This window comes from Osmia lignaria, chromosome 8 (genome assembly GCF_051020975.1).
Source record: "Osmia lignaria lignaria isolate PbOS001 chromosome 8, iyOsmLign1, whole genome shotgun sequence".
Classification (NCBI taxonomy): Eukaryota; Metazoa; Arthropoda; class Insecta; order Hymenoptera; family Megachilidae; genus Osmia; species Osmia lignaria.
Genome location: NC_135039.1, coordinates 5227134 through 5251714, shown reverse-complemented (window position 1 = coordinate 5251714; position 24581 = coordinate 5227134). Strand labels below are relative to the sequence as shown.

The window sequence follows — 24581 nt, the reverse complement described above, 5'->3', positions numbered from 1 at the left end:
GGTTCCGATACGAATCGAACGCCAACAGACACTACTAACCTGTAATATAGGGTAGATTCATAAAAAAATCTAGCTCGAGAATATAAATCTTTGTCTGCAACTTTAAAAATCCAAGTTATTTACTTTCGAACCAATTTTATATACAACATAAGCAATTAATTGAAATACTGCTACAAAGCATACATAAAACGAACTGATTTACTTCCTAAATAATTACAAATAATGAAAATTTCAAATAAATAATAAAAATCCTAAACCAACGGATAACAAAAATACTACGGACGGGAACAGACTAACAAGAAGCAGGACACAAGAAAATCCTGAACTTAAAAGTATTGTAGAAAATCGTAACTATTCATCTGCCTTTTTACAAAGCCGTAAAACACATCGTTCACCAACAAAACAAAGAACATTTGACTTCACACCAGAAGTCACAGCCGAGGTGTCAAACGCGAATACAAATCTAGGTGCAATACCCAGAACAAAGAACGTTAAAAATTTAACAATAAACACTAACCAAACGGATAACGGAAGTGCCAATTGGCAAAACAAAAATATAGGATTTACAATTAATCCAAGTAACGCAACCAATAATAACAAACAAACAGGAACTTTCGCATCCCCATTAATCCGAATAAGTCCCCAAGATAACAGAAATAATACCGAAACATTAAACGAAACAATAAACAACAGTTACAAAAACGACATATCCCTACTTGAAATTGAGGGAATTACAGAACAACCAAGCTTAATAGGAAATCCGGACGGAGAGAATAGCGAAGGAAATTTAACACTCATCTGCGGAAGTCCAAGAAAGAAAATGACAGACCAGCAAAATCAAATCCAACCTCTCCGATTACCTTTAAAATATGTAGCAAATTTAGTACCAGAATTCGATGGGAAAAATATTTCAGTCACAGAATACGTTGAAAAAATAAAACTTGCTAAAAACATTATAACACCCATAGACGAACCAAATCTAATCCCGATTCTAAAAATTAAATTAAAAGGAGAGGTATACAAAGCACTAATAAATTCACCTATAAATAACGTAAATGATTTTATTCAAGCAATAAAGTCATTATTCCCATTCACCGAAAATATACACAGTTCATATGGAAAATTAACAGAATTGACACAAAAACCAGACGAAACAGTACAGTAAAACCTGGATAAATTCAACCAAGATTGGGACCCAGTGATTGCGTTTACCTAAGCACGGTATCGAAGCTCGGATGACACGCGACGACCAGCCAAGCGTGAACGTAGAAAGGGACAGACAGTGGTGGAAAGAGAGAGGTCCGAAATGAAAGGAAAGAGCCGAAACGTATCGGTGTGACTAATACTAATTGAATCAAAAAACTTTTTTATTTTTGACTTTTTTTGAGTGAAACTTTTACTAGCGCATTGGTGAGATTTTTGTGAGTAAAGTGGTACCAAACACAATATAGTTTCAATTATAATTCCTTGCTAAAATTGATGTTATAAGTTGGCGAAACGCAAGAGAGATTGAAATCCAAACCAGTCGCGGTGTCGGCTTTGGTTTCAAAGGTTTCATTTATCCTAGCGAGGAGTCGATTCTGGGCATTTAATGTTTCATTTATTCAAGCGAGGAGTCGATTCCGGGCATTTAATGTTTCATTTATTCAAGCAAGGAGTCGATTCTGGGCATTTAATGTTTCATTTAACCAAGCGAGGTGTCGATTCTGAGTCCGTACACATGTTTTCTTTGCAGCCGACATGCCGATTCTGTGTCCGTACACATCTTTTGTATTCAGCCGACATCATTTATATTCAGTCGTGGTCTCAATTCTATGTTGTTTATTCTATTACTATTGTTTATAAATATAATTCAACCTATATCGAGTTTGGTATCATTTTAATCAGAAAAATCTCACAAATGCATTAGTAACAGTTTCATTGAGAAAAAGTTAAAAATAAAAAAGTTTTATCGTTGAATTAGTATTAGTCACACGGATATTACGGTCGGATCATATTACACGGTTTCCTCGTCGAGCGGCTCGGTTCGCCTAGGGGGATCCCCCCAACTGGAGGGGATAGCGATGTTTCATTTATCCAAGCAATCTTTCGTTGAATTTATCCAGGTTTTACTGTACTCAGCTACGGGAATAGATTATAGGAACTAGTAATACAAATTAAAGAATTAAAAAGAATGGAAATAGGCCCAAATCAACAAATATCGAGCCTCCAAGGAGGTGCAGTTTTTTCGGGGTCGTAACGGATCTCTTGATGAGTTCGATTGGGAGCATAACGTTTACGAAGTAATTTTAAAAGTTCGGTTACATTTGCGCATCTACTTTCTTCTACGTAATATTGGATAGGCCGGAATAATTTGCTTATTAATCCCTCGAGGAATTTATCTTCATAACCCGCGGGGATTCGTCGCTTCGCGGTTTCCACAGCATGTACGAATTCTTCAAAGGAAATATGCGGTGGGTCAAAACGCGGAACAGATTCTAAGACGCGATAGACTCGATCTTCCTCCTCTCGATTAATACGCCAGGACTCGTACGCAGAGGATCCCAGGGTAGTGGAGCCTCTTGAATCGCGGTGAGTCGGTGGAGTACTCGGAACGGATGGGGGAGCTCGAGAAGGGAGAGTATCGTGAACTAAGGGCATATTGACGAGTTATGTGATACTTGGTTGAGCAGAAAGCGTGGTCAAGTTGCGGACAGTATCCCACTTCTGACACCAATTTGTTACGTCCCGTCTTGCGGGGATTTATTATATGCTAAATCCTAGATACGGGTTCTGCCGCTTAGAGCGCTAAGGCGCACCTTGACCTACCTTTCAAAGATAAGGGGGTATAGGATGGGACACCGGGGATCAAGATACGCGATTCAGGTTTATTCGAATGTGTACGTGTATTTCAATTTGGCTTGTCTTACATACCCTTCGCTGTCTTCGGGTGCCGTCAGCAATTGCTTCTCTTGCACGCGTCGGTCACTCACACTAGAGGTCTCGCTTTACACTTAGTACGCGGATTCGACGGAACACTAGACTCGCGGCGCGTGGCTACGACTCGACCTTGGAAGATGCAAGCGGTTGGTGGTGGTCCTGCACAGCACACGGATGCACTCCTGGAGCTTGTCCTATTATGGGCCTGGAACGTCAGACCTCGGGGATACACTCGTGTTGAACCGTCGGCCGAGCACGTCGTTGATGATCTTCCTGGTTTCGAGTCTAGCCAAAACGCGTGTTGCGAACGAGCAGAACTTCGTCTCTGCTTTGCGCTATTACCGAACTCTCCTTACTTGCGTCGCGCCGATAACTTATACTCCCAAAAGGGGAGTAGGTCACGCTCTTTGCTTGCGAAAACCTGCAAGCGAAGGGTTTTCGCCATTGCATTCCGCGAGTTCCCTGATTTCGTATCGCGGGCGTCGCTAAGCGAGGAAATGCTGATGTTCTGCGGATTCCAGAGCAAGACCTCTTTGGAATGGCGAAAGACGAAAATGGGTTACACCTAGGGACGTAACAGCCGCACCTGTCAACTTTATTCTACTCTTCCTGGTCGCGCTCAAGAAAGTCGCGCCGGATTTCCTTTCTAGCTGAGTGCGCTCAAGAAAGTCGCACCAGTTACTACCTGTCGCGTCGTTTCTTCCCTTCGCTTGGAGTGCGCTCGAGAAAGTCGCACCGGCAGCTCAAGTCTACCTGCGATGAAGGTAAATCAAGTGAGTAATTAGAACAATGAATTGGCATCACCAATTTATTCTTTTACATATTCAATACGTGACGGTCTTGTAGGGTAAACGCAGTCGCAGACCCACTCGTCGAGGTGGTGTTAAGCAACGAGCTAGGGCACTAATCAAACGCCAGATCCAATTGGTCCAAAAGGAGCTAGAGACGCGATTTCCACCATCCGGTCCGTCAAGTCATCCGGGCGAACCGTGTTATTCACCCGTGTCAGAAGCTTCGACCATTTGCCTGGGTCCTCGCTCACCGCAGCTCATCGATTTAACCGAAGAACCAGAACTAGAATCAGTTAACGTAGCAGAAACCAACGAGATTCCAGCCGAGATCCTTGCTATTATATTCAATCTACAAGAATAAAACATTTATACCCTCCTATCCTGGAGCCTTTTCATTTCATTCAATCGCCCTTACCGAATCGGGAACCCTGTAGGGACGTGTATTCGTCCGCCAGGCTACTTCGACGATTCGGCGGACCCACCTTAAACAAATATCCCTCCTATTAATTCACGAAAATTTAACACGAGTATATTACCTACTCTCTTCCCACGGCGCGTGCGTCCGAACCGCTCCGGATCCGCGTTCGTAACAATCCTAGCGAGGAGTCGATTCTGGGCATTTAATGTTTCATTTATTCAAGCGAGGAGTCGATTCCGGGCATTTAATGTTTCATTTATTCAAGCAAGGAGTCGATTCTGGGCATTTAATGTTTCATTTAACCAAGCGAGGTGTCGATTCTGAGTCCGTACACATGTTTTCTTTGCAGCCGACATGCCGATTCTGTGTCCGTACACATCTTTTGTATTCAGCCGACATCATTTATATTCAGTCGTGGTCTCAATTCTATGTTGTTTATTCTATTACTATTGTTTATAAATATAATTCAACCTATATCGAGTTTGGTATCATTTTAATCAGAAAAATCTCACAAATGCATTAGTAACAGTTTCATTGAGAAAAAGTTAAAAATAAAAAAGTTTTATCGTTGGATTAGTATTAGTCACACGGATATTACGGTCGGATCATATTACACGGTTTCCTCGTCGAGCGGCTCGGTTCGCCTAGGGGGATCCCCCCAAGTGGAGGGGATAGCGATGTTTCATTTATCCAAGCATTCTTTCGTTGAATTTATCCAGGTTTTACTGTACTCAGCTACGGGAATAGATTATAGGAACTAGTAATACAAATTAAAGAATTAAAAAGAATGGAAATAGGCCCAAATCAACAAATATCGAGCCTCCAAGGAGGTGCAGTTTTTTCGGAGTTGGATTTAAAGCACGCGTACATGCAATTCCCAGTAGCTAAAGAATGTCTACCCTTGCTCACGATCGTAACTCACAAAAGCTTATTTAGATACAGAAATATTCCAGAGGGCGTTTCACCGGCGCCTGCAGATGTACAAAGAAAAATGGATGAATGTCTAATGGGAATCGATGGCGCGATCGCGTATCTCGACAATATCTATGTAACTGGCCGTACAGAAAGCGAACACAAAGAAAATTTAGAAAAAGTTTGTGCGAGGCTGGAAGAATGCGGATTAAGAATCAATAAAGAAAAAAGTAAATTCATGCAAGATAGAATCGAAATCTTAGGCTACGTTATAGATAAGAACGGGTTACACAAAGCGAAGTCAAAAGTACGCGCAATAATAGATGCTTCCCAACCAAAAAATCACAAAGAACTAGCTTCTTTCTTAGGATTAGTAACGTTCTACTCTAGATTTTTGCAAGACAGGTCAGCAAAACTAACACCGCTATACACATTATTAAATAAAAAAGAATTCGAATGGGATCAAAAATGCACAAGTGCGTTCGAATGGGTAAAAGATGAATTGCTCTCACCTCGTATATTAGCGCATTATAACCCGAACGAGCAAATAGTCTTAGAATGTGATGCGTCAGACTACGGAATTTCCGCTATACTTTCTCATAGGTATAAAGACGGCACTGAAAAACCAATCGCATACGCGTTAAAGAGAATTGGGAAAAAAGAAATGAGCCGCGCGATAATTGACAAGGAAGCAATGGCTATAGTCTTTGGATTTAAATGATTTTACGAGTTCATTTTCGGAAAAGAAATTATTTTAAGAACGGATAATAAAGCGTTACAGATGATCCTAGGGCCTCGTAAAGGGATTCCAATAACAGCTAATAACCGATTTCAAAGATAGGCTTATTTCCTTTCAGGATTTCGCTATAAAATCGAACATGTCAGATCCCAAGCGACTGCAAATTGTGATGCATTGTCTAGACTCCCCATCGAAGACGAAGGAAATGATATTTTGTTATTAGAACTAGAACCTGATTTTTTACATGTAAACTTTTTTGAAGAAAGAATTAAAACTTTTGATTACAAAATGTTAGCCACTGAAAATAGGGAAGATAAAACAATTAGCGACGTAATTAAACATGTATTAAATATGTGGCCAGATGTAAACGAACTACCGAATGACGAAAAACATTATTACTCAAAACGATTAGAATTAACAGTCGAGAAAGGATGTTTATTTTGGGGCCTAAGAGCCGTTATTCCACAAAGCATGAGAACCTTAATTTTGAATAAATTACATGCCACACACCTAGGAATTGTAAAGATCAAAATGTTTGCTCGCTCGTATGTTTGGTGGCCAGGAAGCTTTAGTGAATAGATGCAAAATTTGTCTAATTCAGCATAAGAAGCCGCCGCATACGCCATTAACAACATGGCCATGGCCGACAAAGGCATGAAGCCGCATACATTGTGATTTTGCAGGACCATTCTATGGGAACATGTATTTAATTATAATTGATGCGTATTCCAAATGGCCGGAAATGATTAATTTTAAGAATAACACAACAGCGTACAGACTAATCGAGGAACTCAAAGGGTTACTTGCGAGATTTGGGTTGCCGTTACATTGTGTTACGGATGGAGGACCATAATTTAGAAGTGTGGAATTCCACGAATTCCTGATAAAAGACGGAGTAAAACATACTTATTTGCCCCCACACTATCCGGCGACTAACGGGGCCGCTGAAAACTTTGTGCAAACATTTAAAGATAAAGTCTCAAAAATCGTTCAAGGGGGAGAGACGCTGGACACAGCGGTCGATATGTTTTTGTACGATTACCGTAGTATCGAGCATTGTACCACACGTAGGAGTCCAGCATTCTTGATGTATGGTCGCGAGCTGAGAACTCGGTTCGACCTGTTAAAACCGAATGTAGCGGAGACTGTTGAAGATAAGCAACGTGCACAGATTGTTAACAGACCCGGTAAACGTAAGAGATAGCGGTAGGTGAAGACGTTATGGTAAATGATTACAGGGTAAGAGCCGATAAACGAACGGCCGGTAAAATTGTGAAACAAACTTCGCCATCTACATGTGCTGTACGAACCGACCAAAATGTAATCCAAAAGCGCCATGTTGACCAAATAATAAAGGGTAGAGCGGATGAACCAATTTTGCGCCGCTCCCCGCGCCGCAACAGAATTCGAATTAAAAAGGCGGGAGAGTTGTAATGTATTGAAATACGTGACATCACGGAGCCACGAGATGTACTGTGCGTTGCAGCTAAGTTGCCGTCCAATCAAATTCGTTGACCTACCTCCAGTCACACGTATTATGTTTATTGGCCGAGGCTCTTACATCCACAAATCTATCGCGTGACGAACGTCGCTAAGGACAGACATTGAAACAGAATGAGATGAAGCGATTGAGAGCGACGATTCAAACGCATTGACGTAGACGTAGATTCGGGGTTTACATTATTAAGAAAACAGGAGAGTTTTTACACTTTCCATAATGTAATTTCCATAAATTTTGCATAATAACAACTGTTATCAAGAACGAGTATTATAAAAAATCTATTAATATCTCGAAAAAATTGCACGTTTATATATTTAAATACATCTTCCGCGAATATGAAAATTTTACGCCTATGCAATCTGGCCGCTCACTTCTCAAGTTACGGGCTCCTGGAGGGGATTAGGTGGAGCGAACGCACAGTCCCCTTGCCCCGCTGACGGTTCAGTTTGCTGGTGCTCGGCAACTTAAGCTGCAACGCACAGTACACCAGTGATGCCAGAACCGTGGGACGTGGGACAAATCTTTACCCTCTCCACGACGTCCCACGACGTCCCAGTGACTCCCCTACCGCAGTTGTTTCATCTAACACAAGCGCGTTGTCCCACGTGTCCGTGTGAGCTCTGCGGGTTTGGCAGAGTTCGGCTGCTCTCGTCATTTCTACGATATCGGCTCCATGCTCAAGCCGCTAAAGCACGTGGCAGTAGCATCGACGAATCGACAAAATAATATAATTTCGTCCATGGCAATATGGTTGAATTAAGAAACCAGGAGAATCAGTTCGAATCCCGATTTTACGGTTTCAGTTCTGATTCTTAATGCATTAACGTTTTTTAAATACATAAAAATACATTTTTAATACATTAATACTATGAAATACATTAACTTGGGAAGCAGTTAAAAAAAGGAGTTGAACTGCATCTTTCTTTGATATTTTTTTAATTAATATTTAAGTAATTTCTTCAATTAGATATTACAGTTATTCTAACTATTACAATACGAAAGAAAAATCAGTCATTCAAAAGAAAAATCAGTCATTAGTCATTATAAAGCAACGAAGCAGCATAAGTACACAAAAAAACATGTATTTTTATGTATTAAAAAAACGTTAATGCATTAAGAATCAGAACTGAAACCGTAAAATAGGGATTCGAACTGATTCTCCTGGTTTCTTAATTCAGCCATATTGCCATGGACGAAATTATATTATTTTGTCGATTCGTCGATGCTGCTGCCACGTGCTTTAGCGGTTTGAACATCGAGCCGATAACGTAGAAATGACGAAAGCAGCCGAACTCTGTCAAACCCGCAGAGCTCACACGGACACGTGGGACAACGCGCTTGTGTTAGATGAAACAACTGCGGTAGGGGAATCACTGGGACGTCGTGGGACGTCGTGGAGAGGGTAAAAATTTGTCCCACGTCCCACGGTTCTGGCATCACTGCAGTACACGAGCACGGGCTATGTAGCGCGGAGCGGGGACGCCGAACGTGAGCAGTGCCGCATCAGCTAGAAACTGATCTAGACCTACGACCCATGTATACGAGTTAAAATTAAGTATCCGCGACCTTATTACCCGGACATTACAGATAAAACTATTTAACATATTAAAAGACTTACTCATACGGAAAAATATAAAAATCTTCAGCATTTCAAGACACATTAAAATATTAAATATAAACTGGCATGAAATACAGGAAATATTAAAAAACACCTTCAATAAAACAAACATTAAAATAATAATATGCTAAAACAGTATCCAAATCGTAAAACCCGAAAATAGAGATAAAATATTCGACCAATTCCACTCCACAAAACTAGGAGGTCATTCAGGCGTAAATGAAACATATAATAGAATAAAAGACAAATTCTTTTGGGAAAACCTAAAACAAGATATTCAAAATAAAATAAAAAAGTGCGAGGAATGCCAAAGAAATCGTATATACGCGTAATCCGTATACCCACGGTATCCTTTAATGACTATTTGCTCTTTAACAGTAAAATTTCTCCGACGTGGACATGAGTCATATAGCATTCATTGTATAGCAATATTATACACACTCATAGTAAGCAAAAATCTATTAAAGTGGTACAAATGTCCATTACGCGTAGTTACGGCACTGATGCGGCGAGGTAGGCATACAATGGCCGCCTGGCGGCAAGGCGTCGTAGTCACGTTGTCGATGGATATTTTCTTTATTTGTTCCAACACCAAACCATACCGATACTTTCTGTGAATGGTTTCTTCATCAGAAATGTTTATAGAATGCAATCCTGTATAGTAAATTCCTGCTAGATAAAAGATTTTTCATAAAAATACAAAAATAGCGCTTCTCGGCTACTACGCACTATCCATTAACGGAGACAACGAGCCGCGAGCTGTATTTTTTGTGTGTTTCATTAAACTTATTATTAAAGCCTTTTTATTGCATCACTAGTTTGGTTGTCGTTTTGGAACTCCCTTCGATACTCCTACTCCACAACTAGTGACGTTAAAGAACAACAAGAATATTAGAAAGCTTCCAAAGAAAAGACATCTAACTAGAAACGAAGATATCGAATTGAATGAAATGAAAATAGAACATCCGAACAGCTTGGAATGGAGAGCATTACCACCCGTTCCATTACGACCACCTGCAATTAAACCACCTGTACCGCAACCAATAACGCAGAAACAGATACAAGTCTTTACGCTGGAAGAATTGAACTAAAAATATGGAATTCAGGGAATACGCATAAATAAACACACGCAAATTCAAAATAAAATAAAAATTTATTCAAAAAAATAAAAGGAGAAGTATTTACAAAATAACAATGTACAATAAAATCCTTACGATAAATATTTATTCAGAAAAAGGAAGGGGAGGATACAGCAAACAACAAGTTATGATAAAAGAAATTTATTCAAAAAACAAAACAAAAAAATATATAGATAATATGATAATATCAAAAAATTAGTGCGTACAATCTTCTTGGAATAAGGGCGCAATGTTTAAAATCCTATCCTCATCCCAATCCATCAAATCACTCATATAATCACGGTATTCCTTCCGTAATCGTTGGACGGCCAGGCGATACCTGATATTAATGTGGCCGCGGTATGATCTGTACACCCCATTCACGCGCTACAACAAAACAACCACAATATATATATATAAAAAAAAAAGTAAAAAAAAACTTTTTAACACCACTTACCCAGGAGCGAACCACATCTTTCAAGGGCGGAAACAAATCCATTTAACAGTTATAAAGCCGGCTTCAAACACGAGACGCAAAAGTAAATTGCAAGTGACGATTCTACTCGCCAAACAAGAAGATATACCGAACACCCCACCAAGCGCACAAAGTTCTGAGGAACCACAAGACACCTGACAATACCCAGAACTAGCGCATCCGAGACATCCGCTGTCTCAGCGCATACCTTCCGCGATAGAGGATCAAGCAAATACTAGTTGCATCTTAAAAGAAACCTTGAATTTAAAACTTAATAAAGAAGTCCAGAAGCATCGGTCTACAATACTATTCAGTACACGCACTATAGCTCTGTCACGCATCCCTACCGCCTCAATCTCAGCGGGGAGGAAAGTAAATGGTCAATCGAAAACCATTTACTCTTTGTAATACACCGATTCGCAAGTGCAGAGAAGTACTAACAAAAAAAATTACCCAGCGCAACAAATTCACGTCAACTAACAAAGATTGTAATTACACTCATCCCAAAATTGTAAAATTCACCCAACTCATAAAACCACAAACTATGAATTCCGATAACACAATTGCTTAAGAAAATTTTTTTTTTCCTCTTCAAATTTATTTGTTAATATCGTACCGATATGCAACAATCTAGGCGACCAGGTGTCACGTCCTGTGACGCATTCTTGAAACTTCTATTTCGCCATTCAAATTCTTTAAACTCCTATTTCATTATCCGAATTCACCGTCCCGCAAATTCTGAGTGAGCAGTTCGTTCGGATCGACGGATCGCGAGAACGCTGACCATCCGAACGCGGTGGTTCACCCGAATTGCAAAATCAAACGGCGACCTCGCTCATCAATATAAAATAACGCGACCGAGCCGGCACGCTCTCAGAAGCAGTTTATCAGTACAGTAAAACCTGGATAAATTCAACGAAAGAATGCTTGGATAAATGAAACATCGCTATCCCCTCCACTTGGGGGGATCCCCCTAGGCGAACCGAGCCGCTCGACGAGGAAACCGTGTAATATGATCCGACCGTAATATCCGTGTGACTAATACTAATTCAACGATAAAACTTTTTTATTTTTAACTTTTTCTCAATGAAACTGTTACTAATGCATTTGTGAGATTTTTCTGATTAAAATGATACCAAACTCGATATAGGTTGAATTATATTTATAAACAATAGTAATAGAATAAACAACATAGAATTGAGACCACGACTGAATATAAATGATGTCGGCTGAATACAAAAGATGTGTACGGACACAGAATCGGCATGTCGGCTGCAAAGAAAACATGTGTACGGACTCAGAATCGACACCTCGCTTGGTTAAATGAAACATTAAATGCCCAGAATCGACTCCTTGCTTGAATAAATGAAACATTAAATGCCCGGAATCGACTCCTCGCTTGAATAAATGAAACATTAAATGCCCGGAATCGACTCCTCGCTAGGATTGTTACGAACGCGGATCCGGAGCGGTTCGGACGCACGCGCCGTGGGAAGAGAGTAGGTAATATACTCGTGTTAAATTTTCGTGAATTAATAGGAGGGATATTTGTTTAAGGTGGGTCCGCCGAATCGTCGAAGTAGCCTGGCGGACGAATACACGTCCCTACAGGGTTCCCGATTCGGTAAGGGCGATTGAATGAAATGAAAAGGCTCCAGGATAGGAGGGTATAAATGTTTTATTCTTGTAGATTGAATATAATAGCAAGGATCTCGGCTGGAATCTCGTTGGTTTCTGCTACGTTAACTGATTCTAGTTCTGGTTCTTCGGTTAAATCGATGAGCTGCGGTGAGCGAGGACCCAGGCAAATGGTCGAAGCTTCTGACACGGGTGAATAACACGGTTCGCCCGGATGACTTGACGGACCGGATGGTGGAAATCGCGTCTCTAGCTCCTTTTGGACCAATTGGATCTGGCGTTTGATTAGTGCCCTAGCTCGTTGCTTAACACCACCTCGACGAGTGGGTCTGCGACTGCGTTTACCCTACAAGACCGTCACGTATTGAATATGTAAAAGAATAAATTGGTGATGCCAATTCATTGTTCTAATTACTCACTTGATTTACCTTCATCGCAGGTAGACTTGAGCTGCCGGTGCGACTTTCTCGAGCGCACTCCAAGCGAAGGGAAGAAACGACGCGACAGGTAGTAACTGGTGCGACTTTCTTGAGCGCACTCAGCTAGAAAGGAAATCCGGCGCGACTTTCTTGAGCGCGACCAGGAAGAGTAGAATAAAGCTGACAGGTGCGGCTGTTACGTCCCTAGGTGTAACCCATTTTCGTCTTTCGCCATTCCAAAGAGGTCTTGCTCTGGAATCCGCAGAACATCAGCATTTCCTCGCTTAGCGACGCCCGCGATACGAAATCAGGGAACTCGCGGAATGCAATGGCGAAAACCCTTCGCTTGCAGGTTTTCGCAAGCAAAGAGCGTGACCTACTCCCCTTTTGGGAGTATAAGTTATCGGCGCGACGCAAGTAAGGAGAGTTCGGTAATAGCGCAAAGCAGAGACGAAGTTCTGCTCGTTCGCAACACGCGTTTTGGCTAGACTCGAAACCAGGAAGATCATCAACGACGTGCTCGGCCGACGGTTCAACACGAGTGTATCCCCGAGGTCTGACGTTCCAGGCCCATAATAGGACAAGCTCCAGGAGTGCATCCGTGTGCTGTGCAGGACCACCACCAACCGCTTGCATCTTCCAAGGTCGAGTCGTAGCCACGCGCCGCGAGTCTAGTGTTCCGTCGAATCCGCGTACTAAGTGTAAAGCGAGACCTCTAATGTGAGTGACCGACGCGTGCAAGAGAAGCAATTGCTGACGGCACCCGAAGACAGCGAAGGGTATGTAAGACAAGCCAAATTGAAATACACGTACACATTCGAATAAACCTGAATCGCGTATCTTGATCCCCGGTGTCCCATCCTATACCCCCTTATCTTTGAAAGGTAGGTCAAGGTGCGCCTTAGCGCTCTAAGCGGCAGAACCCGTATCTAGGATTTAGCATATAATAAATCCCCGCAAGACGGGACGTAACAAATTGGTGTCAGAAGTGGGATACTATCCGCAACTTGACCACGCTTTCTGCTCAACCAAGTATCACATAACTCGTCAATATGCCCTTAGTTCACGATACTCTCCCTTCTCGAGCTCCCCCATCCGTTCCGAGTACTCCACCGACTCACCGCGATTCAAGAGGCTCCACTACCCTGGGATCCTCTGCGTACGAGTCCTGGCGTATTAATCGAGAGGAGGAAGATCGAGTCTATCGCGTCTTAGAATCTGTTCCGCGTTTTGACCCACCGCATATTTCCTTTGAAGAATCCGTACATGCTGTGGAAACCGCGAAGCGACGAATCCCCGCGGGTTATGAAGATAAATTCCTCGAGGGATTAATAAGCAAATTATTCCGGCCTATCCAATATTACGTAGAAGAAAGTAGATGCGCAAATGTAACCGAACTTTTAAAATTACTTCGTAAACGTTATGCTCCCAATCGAACTCATCAAGAGATCCGTTACGACCTCGAGCACATAACTGCGCGACCGGGCGAAACCACTTTAGAATACATCCATCGGTTTACGCGAACCTTTCATCAGGCCAAGGCCAGTGCCCGCAACGAGGTGGGCGACGGCTACGACTTCGCCGGTCTCGAACGTCTGGCACGTAAAGCGTTCATTCGGGGACTACCCTTACACTTGTCACATGCGGTTATTGCTGCAGTACCGGGAACACTTGAGGAGGCGATGGACGAGGCCATCTACGTAGAAAAACGCGACCGAAAACGGACATCCCCCGCGAGTTTTAGCGATGATTTGTACCCCCTACCGCCGCGTACTCCCGCTCCCTACGATTATGACCGAAGCTGGAGAGAATGGCGGGAACCACCGCCATCCGCGGAACTAGAATATCCCCGTTACTCGTATAACATTAACGTTCGCGAATATCAGCATTATGGCCCACGAAGGTCCGGGCATTACCAACCCCCTCCAGCTCATTACGACGAATATCGTTGCGCCCAGGGGCCCGTTTATCCTGAACACCGTTACCACGCCGAACCCTATAGATCGGAAGGGTGGTACCGACCACCCGAACCTCGTGATTCGGAACAACTAGCTTATAGAAGAAGAGAGGAAAATTTTGCACGCGACGCGGCCTGGCAACAGCAACCAATACGGATCGCTCCACGCCCGCCTCCCGGTCGAGGACGCGATCCTCCGCAAGATCAATATAATTATCAACCACGTAGCCGCTCATACGAACGCGGCAATTTAAACGCGAATCGCGCCCGTTCTCCGGGTGCATCCAGAACGGGCGCACCCTCCTCGCAACCACAAAATCTACGAAACCGGGACATGAGCCCCGCGGGCTCTTACAGGCGCCCACTCCCCGCCTTCGGATACGATCAAAGGCGCTAATCAACGGGGTAGGCGAATTTATAATAGATACCGGGTCCATGCTGAACTTGATTAATGCGAATGCGCTCCGACATGACGCGCCGATCACTAGCTGCGAGAGCGTCAACGTTCGAGGCCTACAAGGAAGCATCGTGGCCGCCGGTACCGTGAGCATAAAAGTAACTGGAAGCCAGACACTTTTTTACGTCGTCGACACCCCGGACTTTCCTAATGGAGTGGTAGGACTTTTAGGTAGTCCGTACCTGCTGCAGGAACAAAGCGAAATTTCCTTTCACAACCGAACGTTGGTGATAATTAAAAAACCGGTACATCCGATCGGTTTCTCAAACGCGCGCGAAATTGAAAGAACGTTAATTTTAAGCCAAATCGACCAAGAAGATCCGCGAACGCTCCTCGGAAATAAAACGATACAAAACGACAAATCCAACGTGCGTAGCAATGATAGCGACGAAGACGCGGACCGTACCGTCGAGAAGCTGACTCAGCGAAATCCTCAGGAATCGGGCGACGAAACATGCAACGCGACGTTACGCACTACTGACCCACCTAGGCCACCGACTCCGCTTACGGACGAACAGCTGGAATTCCAAGGCGAAGACCTAGGAGAATACGTCGTCACGCGACAGAACGACAACGAGAGGATCAGCAAAATTAATAGCGTATTAAAACTAGATCATTTAAATGACGAACCACGGCGCATGATCGAACGCATCGTAGCTCGTTACGCAGACCGATTTTTCATACCCGGCGATTCCCTGGGAGAAACTAACGCAATCGTCCACAACATCCCTGTGAGCGACAAAACGCCGGTATTCACGCGACAATATCCCTTCAGCATCGATCAGGAAAAGGAAATAAGCAAACAAATACAAAATCTAGAGAGCTTAGGGGTCATAGTTCCGTCTAATTCTCCGTATAATTCACCCCTCTGGTTAGTCCCAAAGAAACCGGACTCGAAAGGAAACGTGCGCTGGAGAATGGTCGTAGACTATCGCAAACTAAATGCGAAAACTATTGATGACCGTTTTCCTATTCCCCGCATATCCGATATTTTCGACCGGTTAGGAGGCGCTAAATATTTCGCGGTATTCGATCTAGCAAACGGATTCCATCAGATTCGCATGGCACCCGAGGACCAGGAAAAAACGGCATTCGCAACTCCGGATGGGCATTATGAGTACGCACGCATGCCGTTCGGTCTGAAGAACGCGCCTGCCACCTTCCAGAGGCTTATGCAACGCGTCTTGAAGGGATTAATCGGGAAAATTCTTTACGTATATATCGATGACATTGTAGTCTATGGACGCACCCTAGAGGAAATGGAAACTCGCCTCGAGTTGCTATTCCAACGGCTCCGCGACAATAACTTGGCATTACAACCGGATAAAGCAGATTTTCTGAAAAACGAAGTAACCTATTTAGGCCACATTATTTCATCCGAAGGAATCAAACCAAATCCAGAGAAAATTCGGGCGGTAGAAAGTTTCCCGACTCCGACTTCGCGCAAATCGCTTAAACAGTTCTTAGGATTAGTAAACTACTATCGGCGATTTATCCCGGACTTATCGCGACAGGCCAGACCGTTGACCGAACTAACCAGTCCTAAGAAACCTTTCACATGGACCGAAATCCACCAGCAAAGTTTCGACGATCTTCGACAAGTACTCTGCAAAGAACCGGTCCTACGCTATCCAAATTTCGACGAACCCTTCATAATCACCACAGACGCATCCGACATTGCGGTTGGCGCCGTCCTAAGTCAAGGAAAAATAGGCGAAGACCCGCCGATCGCTTACGCCTCTCTAGCACTCACTTCAGCTCAACAGAACTATTCCACCACAGAGAAGGAATGTCTCGCGATTATTTTTGCGGTTAAACACTTTCGAACATATATATACGGTAGAAAATTTACGCTTGTAACCGACCACAGGCCTTTACAATGGCTGTTTTCGATCAAAGACCCAGTATCACGCCTGGCGCGCTGGAGAATACACTTGGAGGATTATAATTACGAAATTATATATAAACCAGGACGCGTAAACGCGAACGCAGATGCCCTATCCAGAAATCCGGTACCTTATGCGCTACCACTAACTCCAGCGGATCAGAATGATCCCGCAGAGGACGCTATCGCCAACCGGGTACGAACTCGCCATGCCGCCCAATCCAGGCCCAACTACGAAGAACCTCCATCAATGATACTAGATGAAACCGAACCATTAGACATCACGGAGCCGGAAGCTCTCGCACCAGATGCTAATTCCACCACACTGGAAAACATCGACCTGACAACACGCAACCTCCCTAGCATCGCAACCAGCTCTCCGATTGTCCGAAAACGCGTATCTTGGGGTTCACCGTTATCTACACTGGAGCCTGCACGCGAACCCTCTTCCCCCGCAAATGAAGATGAGCCCGAACCCATCGCACAGCTCACGGACGATTCTCAAACACACGCCGTAAGCCCGCCAAAACGCGTCTCCTGGGACTTACCATGCCCATCAGAAATATTACCAATACCACAATCAACAATGAACATTCCGGACAACACTCCTGCCAAACCATCTTACGAAAGATTCTATGTACCAAGCGCGCCAACAATAGACGACCCATTGCAAGAAAGATCCAAGAATTGTTCAATAATCATATCAAAATCCCCTCTCACCGCCGGTCCAGGAAATATCGCACACTTCATCCCTGCCGACAAAATTCTAACAAGCCCAACCTGCAAAACATTGAAAGCATTGGGCCTACTATCAGAAACAAATTTATTAAACGAAGATTTGACCGAGGGTCGAGTAATAGTTACAAAAACGGAGGACAGACGACTCTTTAGCATTGTAGGGGCAAGACATTTCTTCCACGCGATCGAACCACATCAATTGCCTTACCTACTACACGCATTGAAACTCAGCGCTAAAATAGAAGATATAGATAACCTACGCATTCCGGCAAACGGGGAAACTCTACTTCAAGTTAGCATACCAGCGCTCCAACGGCATTTATCTGATGTATTCCACGACTTTCCCATAACCATCACAATCTGCACAGGCGAAGTACAGACTCCACCAGAGAGCCAACGCGAAGATATTATTCGCTATTACCACGAGAGCCTGATAGGGGGTCACAAGGGAGTGACCAAAACCTACCGCCGCATTCGCGATCGATTCGAATGGCCAAAAATGCACCGAAACATAGAAGATTATATACGTTCTTGCAAAAGCTGCCAGGAGCAGAAACTAGTAAGAATAAAAACTCGTGAACCAATGCTTATTACCGATACTCCGGCAAAACCATTCGACAAAATAGCACTCGACACCGTTGGACCTTTACCGATATCATCGGGCGGAAATCGCCATATCCTCACATTACAATGCCAACTATCAAAATTCTGCATGGCCATCCCGTTACCAGACATCCGCGCGGAAACGGTAGCCGACGCCTTCTCACGTTACTTCATCGCGGTGTTCGGCGCGCCACGTGCAATACTCACGGATCGCGGAACGTCATTCATTAATCAAGTTCTGAAAGGAATAGCCAAAACGTTTAATATCGAACATGTTACTACATCCGGTTACAGGCCGCAGACAAATGGGTCCTTGGAGCGTAGCCATCACGTACTTATCGAATATCTAAAGCATTTCATAGAAAACAAACACGACTGGGATATTCTCCTTCCATTCGCGACATATTCTTACAATACTTCGACACACGAAGCAACAAACTTCTCGCCATACGAGGTAGTTTTCGGTCAATTAGCTAGGGATCCGTTTACACATATGTCTCAGGACGAACTCGCAACCTATCCTACATACGTACAAAACCTCGTCCAACGCCTCGACGAAATTCGCCTACTAGCAAGAAATAACCTCGATCAAAGCAAAGTGCGTTCCAAAGCACAATACGACAAAACAAGCAAAGAAGTACAATTTTCCCCGAACGAACTAGTATACGTATTAAAAGAACCGCGCACAAGTAAATTCGATCCGCACTATATCGGGCCATACACCGTTTGCAAAATTACAGACAATAACAACGCGATCCTCATAGATGCTAACGGAAAAAAATTCGCTAAACACTTAAATAAACTGAAACACGCATATTTGGGGAACGCAAGTAAAACCCAAGACTCCGATTTTTCTCTCCTCGATACCGATCCCCCTTGAAACAGAGGTCAACAAATTTTGGGAATCTAGTAATTATTTTCAGCAGCAAGTAATAGGGCAAGCTGTATCAGCATGGATACCAGGCACCTACTGCTAAGCATCGTCTTGGTTCAGTTCGCAATAGCGAACCGCATCGAAGGCGACTACTCCGTTACCCCTCTAAGACACAACCCAGGGCTGTATTCCGAGAAGCTAGCCCCAATCCGCACGTATCGGACAACGTGGAGACTAGTAACAGCCTTGGACGTAACAGAGATCCTGACCAACCACCCAGAAACAGCTTTCGCGATATATTTTGTCTCGGCATTCATTTGGAAATTATCGACTGTCCAGCGGGGGGGGGGGGGGGGGGGGGTGCCCTGTGGCCACTTCCCGCAAAGCTTTCCACACATATACATAAACAAACCGCACATCTTCCGACACCATACACATATAGTTTTTTTTTGTATTTACAACAGCTGCGTATCATTGTACACTCTTCGGCACCTTTTACTTTTATATTTTATATTTACCTTTATATTTTAAACAGCCATCCTCATTGTAAAAAATTTTTTTTTTTACTCTCTGAACGTATGGAAAAGTATGTGTGATCGAGCGTATGAGGGTGGCGAACGACGAAAACACCTTACACAAAATGCCCTCTCGAGAACATTTTGTGTCTAGCGTGGGGGGTGTTACGTCCCTAGGTGTAACCCATTTTCGTCTTTCGCCATTCCAAAGAGGTCTTGCTCTGGAATCCGCAGAACATCAGCATTTCCTCGCTTAGCGACGCCCGCGATACGAAATCAGGGAACTCGCGGAATGCAATGGCGAAAACCCTTCGCTTGCAGGTTTTCGCAAGCAAAGAGCGTGACCTACTCCCCTTTTGGGAGTATAAGTTATCGGCGCGACGCAAGTAAGGAGAGTTCGGTAATAGCGCAAAGCAGAGACGAAGTTCTGCTCGTTCGCAACACGCGTTTTGGCTAGACTCGAAACCAGGAAGATCATCAACGACGTGCTCGGCCGACGGTTCAACACGAGTGTATCCCCGAGGTCTGACGTTCCAGGCCCATAATAGGACAAGCTCCAGGAGTGCATCCGTGTGCTGTGCAGGACCACCACCAACCGCTTGCATCTTCCAAGGTCGAGTCGTAGCCACGCGCCGCGAGTCTAGTGTTCCGTCGAATCCGCGTACTAAGTGTAAAGCGAGACCTCTAGTGTGAGTGACCGACGCGTGCAAGAGAAGCAATTGCTGACGGCACCCGAAGACAGCGAAGGGTATGTAAGACAAGCCAAATTGAAATACACGTACACATTCGAATAAACCTGAATCGCGTATCTTGATCCCCGGTGTCCCATCCTATACCCCCTTATCTTTGAAAGGTAGGTCAAGGTGCGCCTTAGCGCTCTAAGCGGCAGAACCCGTATCTAGGATTTAGCATATAATAAATCCCCGCAAGACGGGACGTAACACGGCTTTCTTGAGCGCACTCTTAGAATATAGCAAGGGGCTGGTGCAACTCCTTTGAGAGCACTCAGACTAGAAGAAAGAACAGAGTAAGAATATAGATTGGAAATGTGAATCAAGTTGGCAATGTTACTATGTTAGCAATTGTATGACGTTGGGTCTTGTCGTAGGTTTCCGTAGACGATGGAAAGTAGCAAGAAATAATGATCGCGAATGAATGGAAATAAATAAATACTAAGTAGTAACGTTTCGCGATTCAATCCCGAGTATGACGACGATCGGAAAATAAATATAACAAAGGAGATTCCAAGTAGACTAGGGTAGGAAAATACACAGGATTCAAATATATAAGTGTTTAATAAAATAAATATAAATAAGTATAAAAGCTTACGTATGAACACTGATTTTGAGAACTTTCGTAGAACTAACTTAATCCGTTTGCGAACACTGAATCCTTGTTTGCTCACTTAGTCCTTGTTCGAGCACTTAGTCCTTTCACTGGTTAGTTGTTGCACTGTTGAGAGATCCGGATAGACTGACGATCTGGGCTCCGGGCCCTGTATTTATGTAGTATAAGATTCTGAGGTTTGACTTCCCATGCATCTATTTTTAGAGGGCTGATTAGCTTTTTGCTGATGCTGATTCAGCGTTCGTAGAAAAGACTTATCTTTGTTGACTCTGAATTTTTGTTACTTGAGGAGCCTGAGAAAGGTCCCGTGAGAATTTCTGGATGCCTCTCTCAGGGGTACTCCGTTCGCAGTGGTTCTCTTTTATAGTGTTAATTTATTTATGTTTAATTATTTAATGTTATATATATATAGGTAGACGACTTAGTTGTTATTAGTATAAGCATATACCATGATGTAATAATTTGTAATAATAAATTGATAATAACAATAATGAAAAATAGTAAGGATTGATATATGTATGTATATATATATGTAAGTATTGGTAAGTGAATTTGTCAGGTCGATGACTTATCGATGGTAAACAATGTTTTTGTAATGTCGATAGGTTACCATTTGTAGATGGTAATTGGGGATGGCAACTTACCATCGGTCGGTAACTTATCATCGGTCGGTAACTCATGTTGCGCACACGGAAAGCGCCATCGGTCGGTAACTTACCATCAGTCGGCAGCTTACCATTGGTCGGCAACTCATGTCGCGCACACGGAAAGTGCCATCGGTCGGCAACTTACCATCGGTCAGTGCTTTACCATCGGTCGGTAAGGTAGGTCGCGAAAAAATATGTCTCTCTCGGGGGGGGGGGGGGCTCTAGGATGTAACAGGATAAATGAAACCTTTGAAACCAAAGCCGACACCGCGACTGGTTTGGATTTCAATCTCTCTTGCTTTTCGCCAACTTATAACATCAATTTTAGCAAGGAATTGTAATTGAAACTATATCGTGTTTGGTACCACTTTACTCACAAAAATCTCACCAATGCGCTAGTAAAAGTTTCACTCAAAAAAAGTCAAAAATAAAAAAGTTTTTTGATTCAATTAGTATTAGTCACACCGATACGTTTCGGCTCTTTCCTTTCATTTCGGACCTCTCTCTTTCCACCATTGTCTGTCCCTTTCTACGTTCACGCTTGGCTGGTCGTCGCGTGTCATCCGAGCTTCGATACCGTGCTTAGGTAAACGCAACCACTGGGTCCCAATCTTGGTTGAATTTATCCAGGTCTTACTGTATATCAGTGTAGCAGTATAACAGAAACAGTGTATCAGTATACCAGTATAGCAGAGATAGTACGAAAACCAGAAAGTATCGCGATCCGATCAGATCATTCCAACAATTCGTAAATCGTTAAATCCGCGAAGATAATCCGCGAAGTACCGCTCAGAGTTCGATACTCTAGAATCTACACGACTCTGCTACGAGGCTCAGGGCTTCGACAGAGCAAGATTCCGGTAATATCAATAAATTGATCAAGTATAGCCTATACGACTCTGCTACGAAGCTCAGGGCTTCGACAGAGCAAGGTGCCGGAAGACTCAGTTGTAAACGCGCGCGAATTAAAGACTGTACCAGAACCAAATAAACGTACATTGTGAACGGAAGTGCGTGACCTTCACGCAAACATCTACCCTACCGTTCGAATACCTGGACGACACACCACCACAGCTTCCGTCCGCAGATAGGTTCTACTCGCCCAGCGAAAGGTAAGTGAGAACCTCTATCTAACTAACAACTCAGATCAAATTTCATAAAGTACACCGAGGTCTCAGTGAGAGAGGGACTTCGCGACTTTACAGTACAACTCCAAGTATAATTCTCTTGTTTCTAGTAACAATACTTTAAATTTAGCAATGTTTATTTGCCTACCGCTTGCTATGATTCTTAATATCAACGAAAATTTTGCAATTAATTGTTCATCAATGCTAGTTATCTTAGAACTCAATGCAGGATTGGCGAAAAACCTCCGAGCAGTATTGCCGTCATTTGTTGACCCGATGTCCGGTTTTGGCTTGTCCACTATTAGCCCCATTTTAGATTTGAATTCAAATATTCTTTTATTGGTTTCTCCTGTTATTCGCCAAACCTTCAACAACAGCATGTAAGAGATGTGTAACAAGCATTCAAAACATTTTATCCAGCAATAAAGTGTGGACAAACCAAATCGGTAGTTGTCTTCGTTCGAAGGTTTTTCGCCAATTGTCACTGAATTCATCTGTTTTGGAGTAGCTCCTCAAATAAAACACTTTGCTGCTGCATTTGTGTTAGATAAAATATTACACGCGCTGCCATCAAGCATAGTAAATAAAAATTCAAAATTAATTTGTACTGTATAACCATTAATTACCGTTTCATAGTTTTGGAGTTTCCGAATGTTTTCCTTCACTTTTGTTTCTTCGTTTCTAATTAATTCCGGATTTTTTTTAGCAAAAATGAATGTTATAGGCCTACAAAAAAATGTTGAACCAGGGCGAGGATTGACCCACAAATCCACTCCACTTTCTGTATCAACTAATTTTAGAGGTACAAAAGCTATAAAAAATAAATATTCATCTGTATATTCTATATTTGAAAATTTCTGTTTATACGTACTGTGGCCCGAGCTACCGTCAAACCCCCATTTACACATCAATTTTGTAGATATATTTTGATCTATGTGTGTTGTTTTCAAAATGCTTGTGGCAGTGATATTCAATAGTTCTTGTAGATCAGCATGTGCTGATATTTCTGTTATGAAAATATTTTTAGGCAAGAATGTCTTCTTTTCCTGCCTCAATACATATAAAGACGGAAAGCAATTTTTATGAATTGCATTAATAACCGATCGCAAAATTATATACTTTCGTTCTGATATATCTAAATCGAAACAAAGTGATAATGCCTGAGTTGGGTGTAAGACATTTGCTTACATCCTGCGAAAGTCGACTTTTTTTTTTGGTTAGACAGCGAGAAAATACATTTACGTACGTGAGGTTAGGAGGGGTTAGGAGGGGTCTCGGGCAGTGTGAGACTCGAAGGTACTTGCCAACCCGAGTTTCCTCGAGTTTGGATCGTTACAGTACCCTAATAGCCACTAAAAACTCGCTTCGCACCGGCCACAGACACCTCCGGCAATCTAAAGGGGCATTAATGGAGAGCATCTGTGTAGCTACGATGTTGTTTACACATCAACCGACTCGGATGACCTAAAGGCGTTCAGTCATCCAAGACCGTCGCGAGTAAACCCCATCGCACCTCCGCTTAAGCGCAGGCTATTTTCTGACCGACGGTGATTTCATTTAGCCACAACAGGTCTCGAATGAGTCCATAAACATTCTCGAGCCATTGTGCGTACACACCGCCGGAACTGTGCCTTATCCTTACAAAAATCCTCTTCTAACGTTGCGGCCTATAATGAGCGTCGCTGGAACTGTGCCTTATCCTTGCAGAATCCTTTTCTTTTTCCCTACCCGTAGTTTCCACAGGAGAAGGGCAGGATTGGCCTGAGCCGCCTGGTCACCAGAGGCTGCAACACACATGTGGGTGAGCTAAGCCTCTTGGTGGGCAAGTATCGGGCCTAGGAGAGGTCGCGAAAACGAAGGAGTACTCGTGCGAGCCCGCGTAA

General features: G+C 43.2%; 2 protein-coding genes across 2 annotated transcripts; one reads left to right on the top strand and one right to left on the bottom strand.

Moving 5' to 3' along the window:
- Positions 1 to 3583: 3583 nt before the first annotated feature.
- On the top strand, positions 3584 to 4251 carry LOC117611052 (uncharacterized). Its single transcript, XM_034338942.2, has 2 exons — positions 3584 to 3692; positions 3766 to 4251. Exons 1-2 carry the CDS (start codon positions 3678 to 3680, stop codon positions 4069 to 4071), a joined length of 321 nt encoding a protein of 106 aa, XP_034194833.1. The 5' UTR covers positions 3584 to 3677; the 3' UTR covers positions 4072 to 4251.
- Positions 4252 to 11989: 7738 nt separating this feature from the next.
- LOC117611051 (uncharacterized) lies at positions 11990 to 12657 on the bottom strand. The gene is made up of 2 exons (XM_034338941.2): positions 12549 to 12657; positions 11990 to 12475 (listed from the first exon to the last, which is right to left on the bottom strand). The coding sequence occupies exons 1-2, from the start codon at positions 12561 to 12563 to the stop codon at positions 12170 to 12172; spliced, it is 321 nt and encodes a 106-aa protein (XP_034194832.1). The 5' UTR covers positions 12564 to 12657; the 3' UTR covers positions 11990 to 12169.
- Positions 12658 to 24581: the final 11924 nt, after the last annotated feature.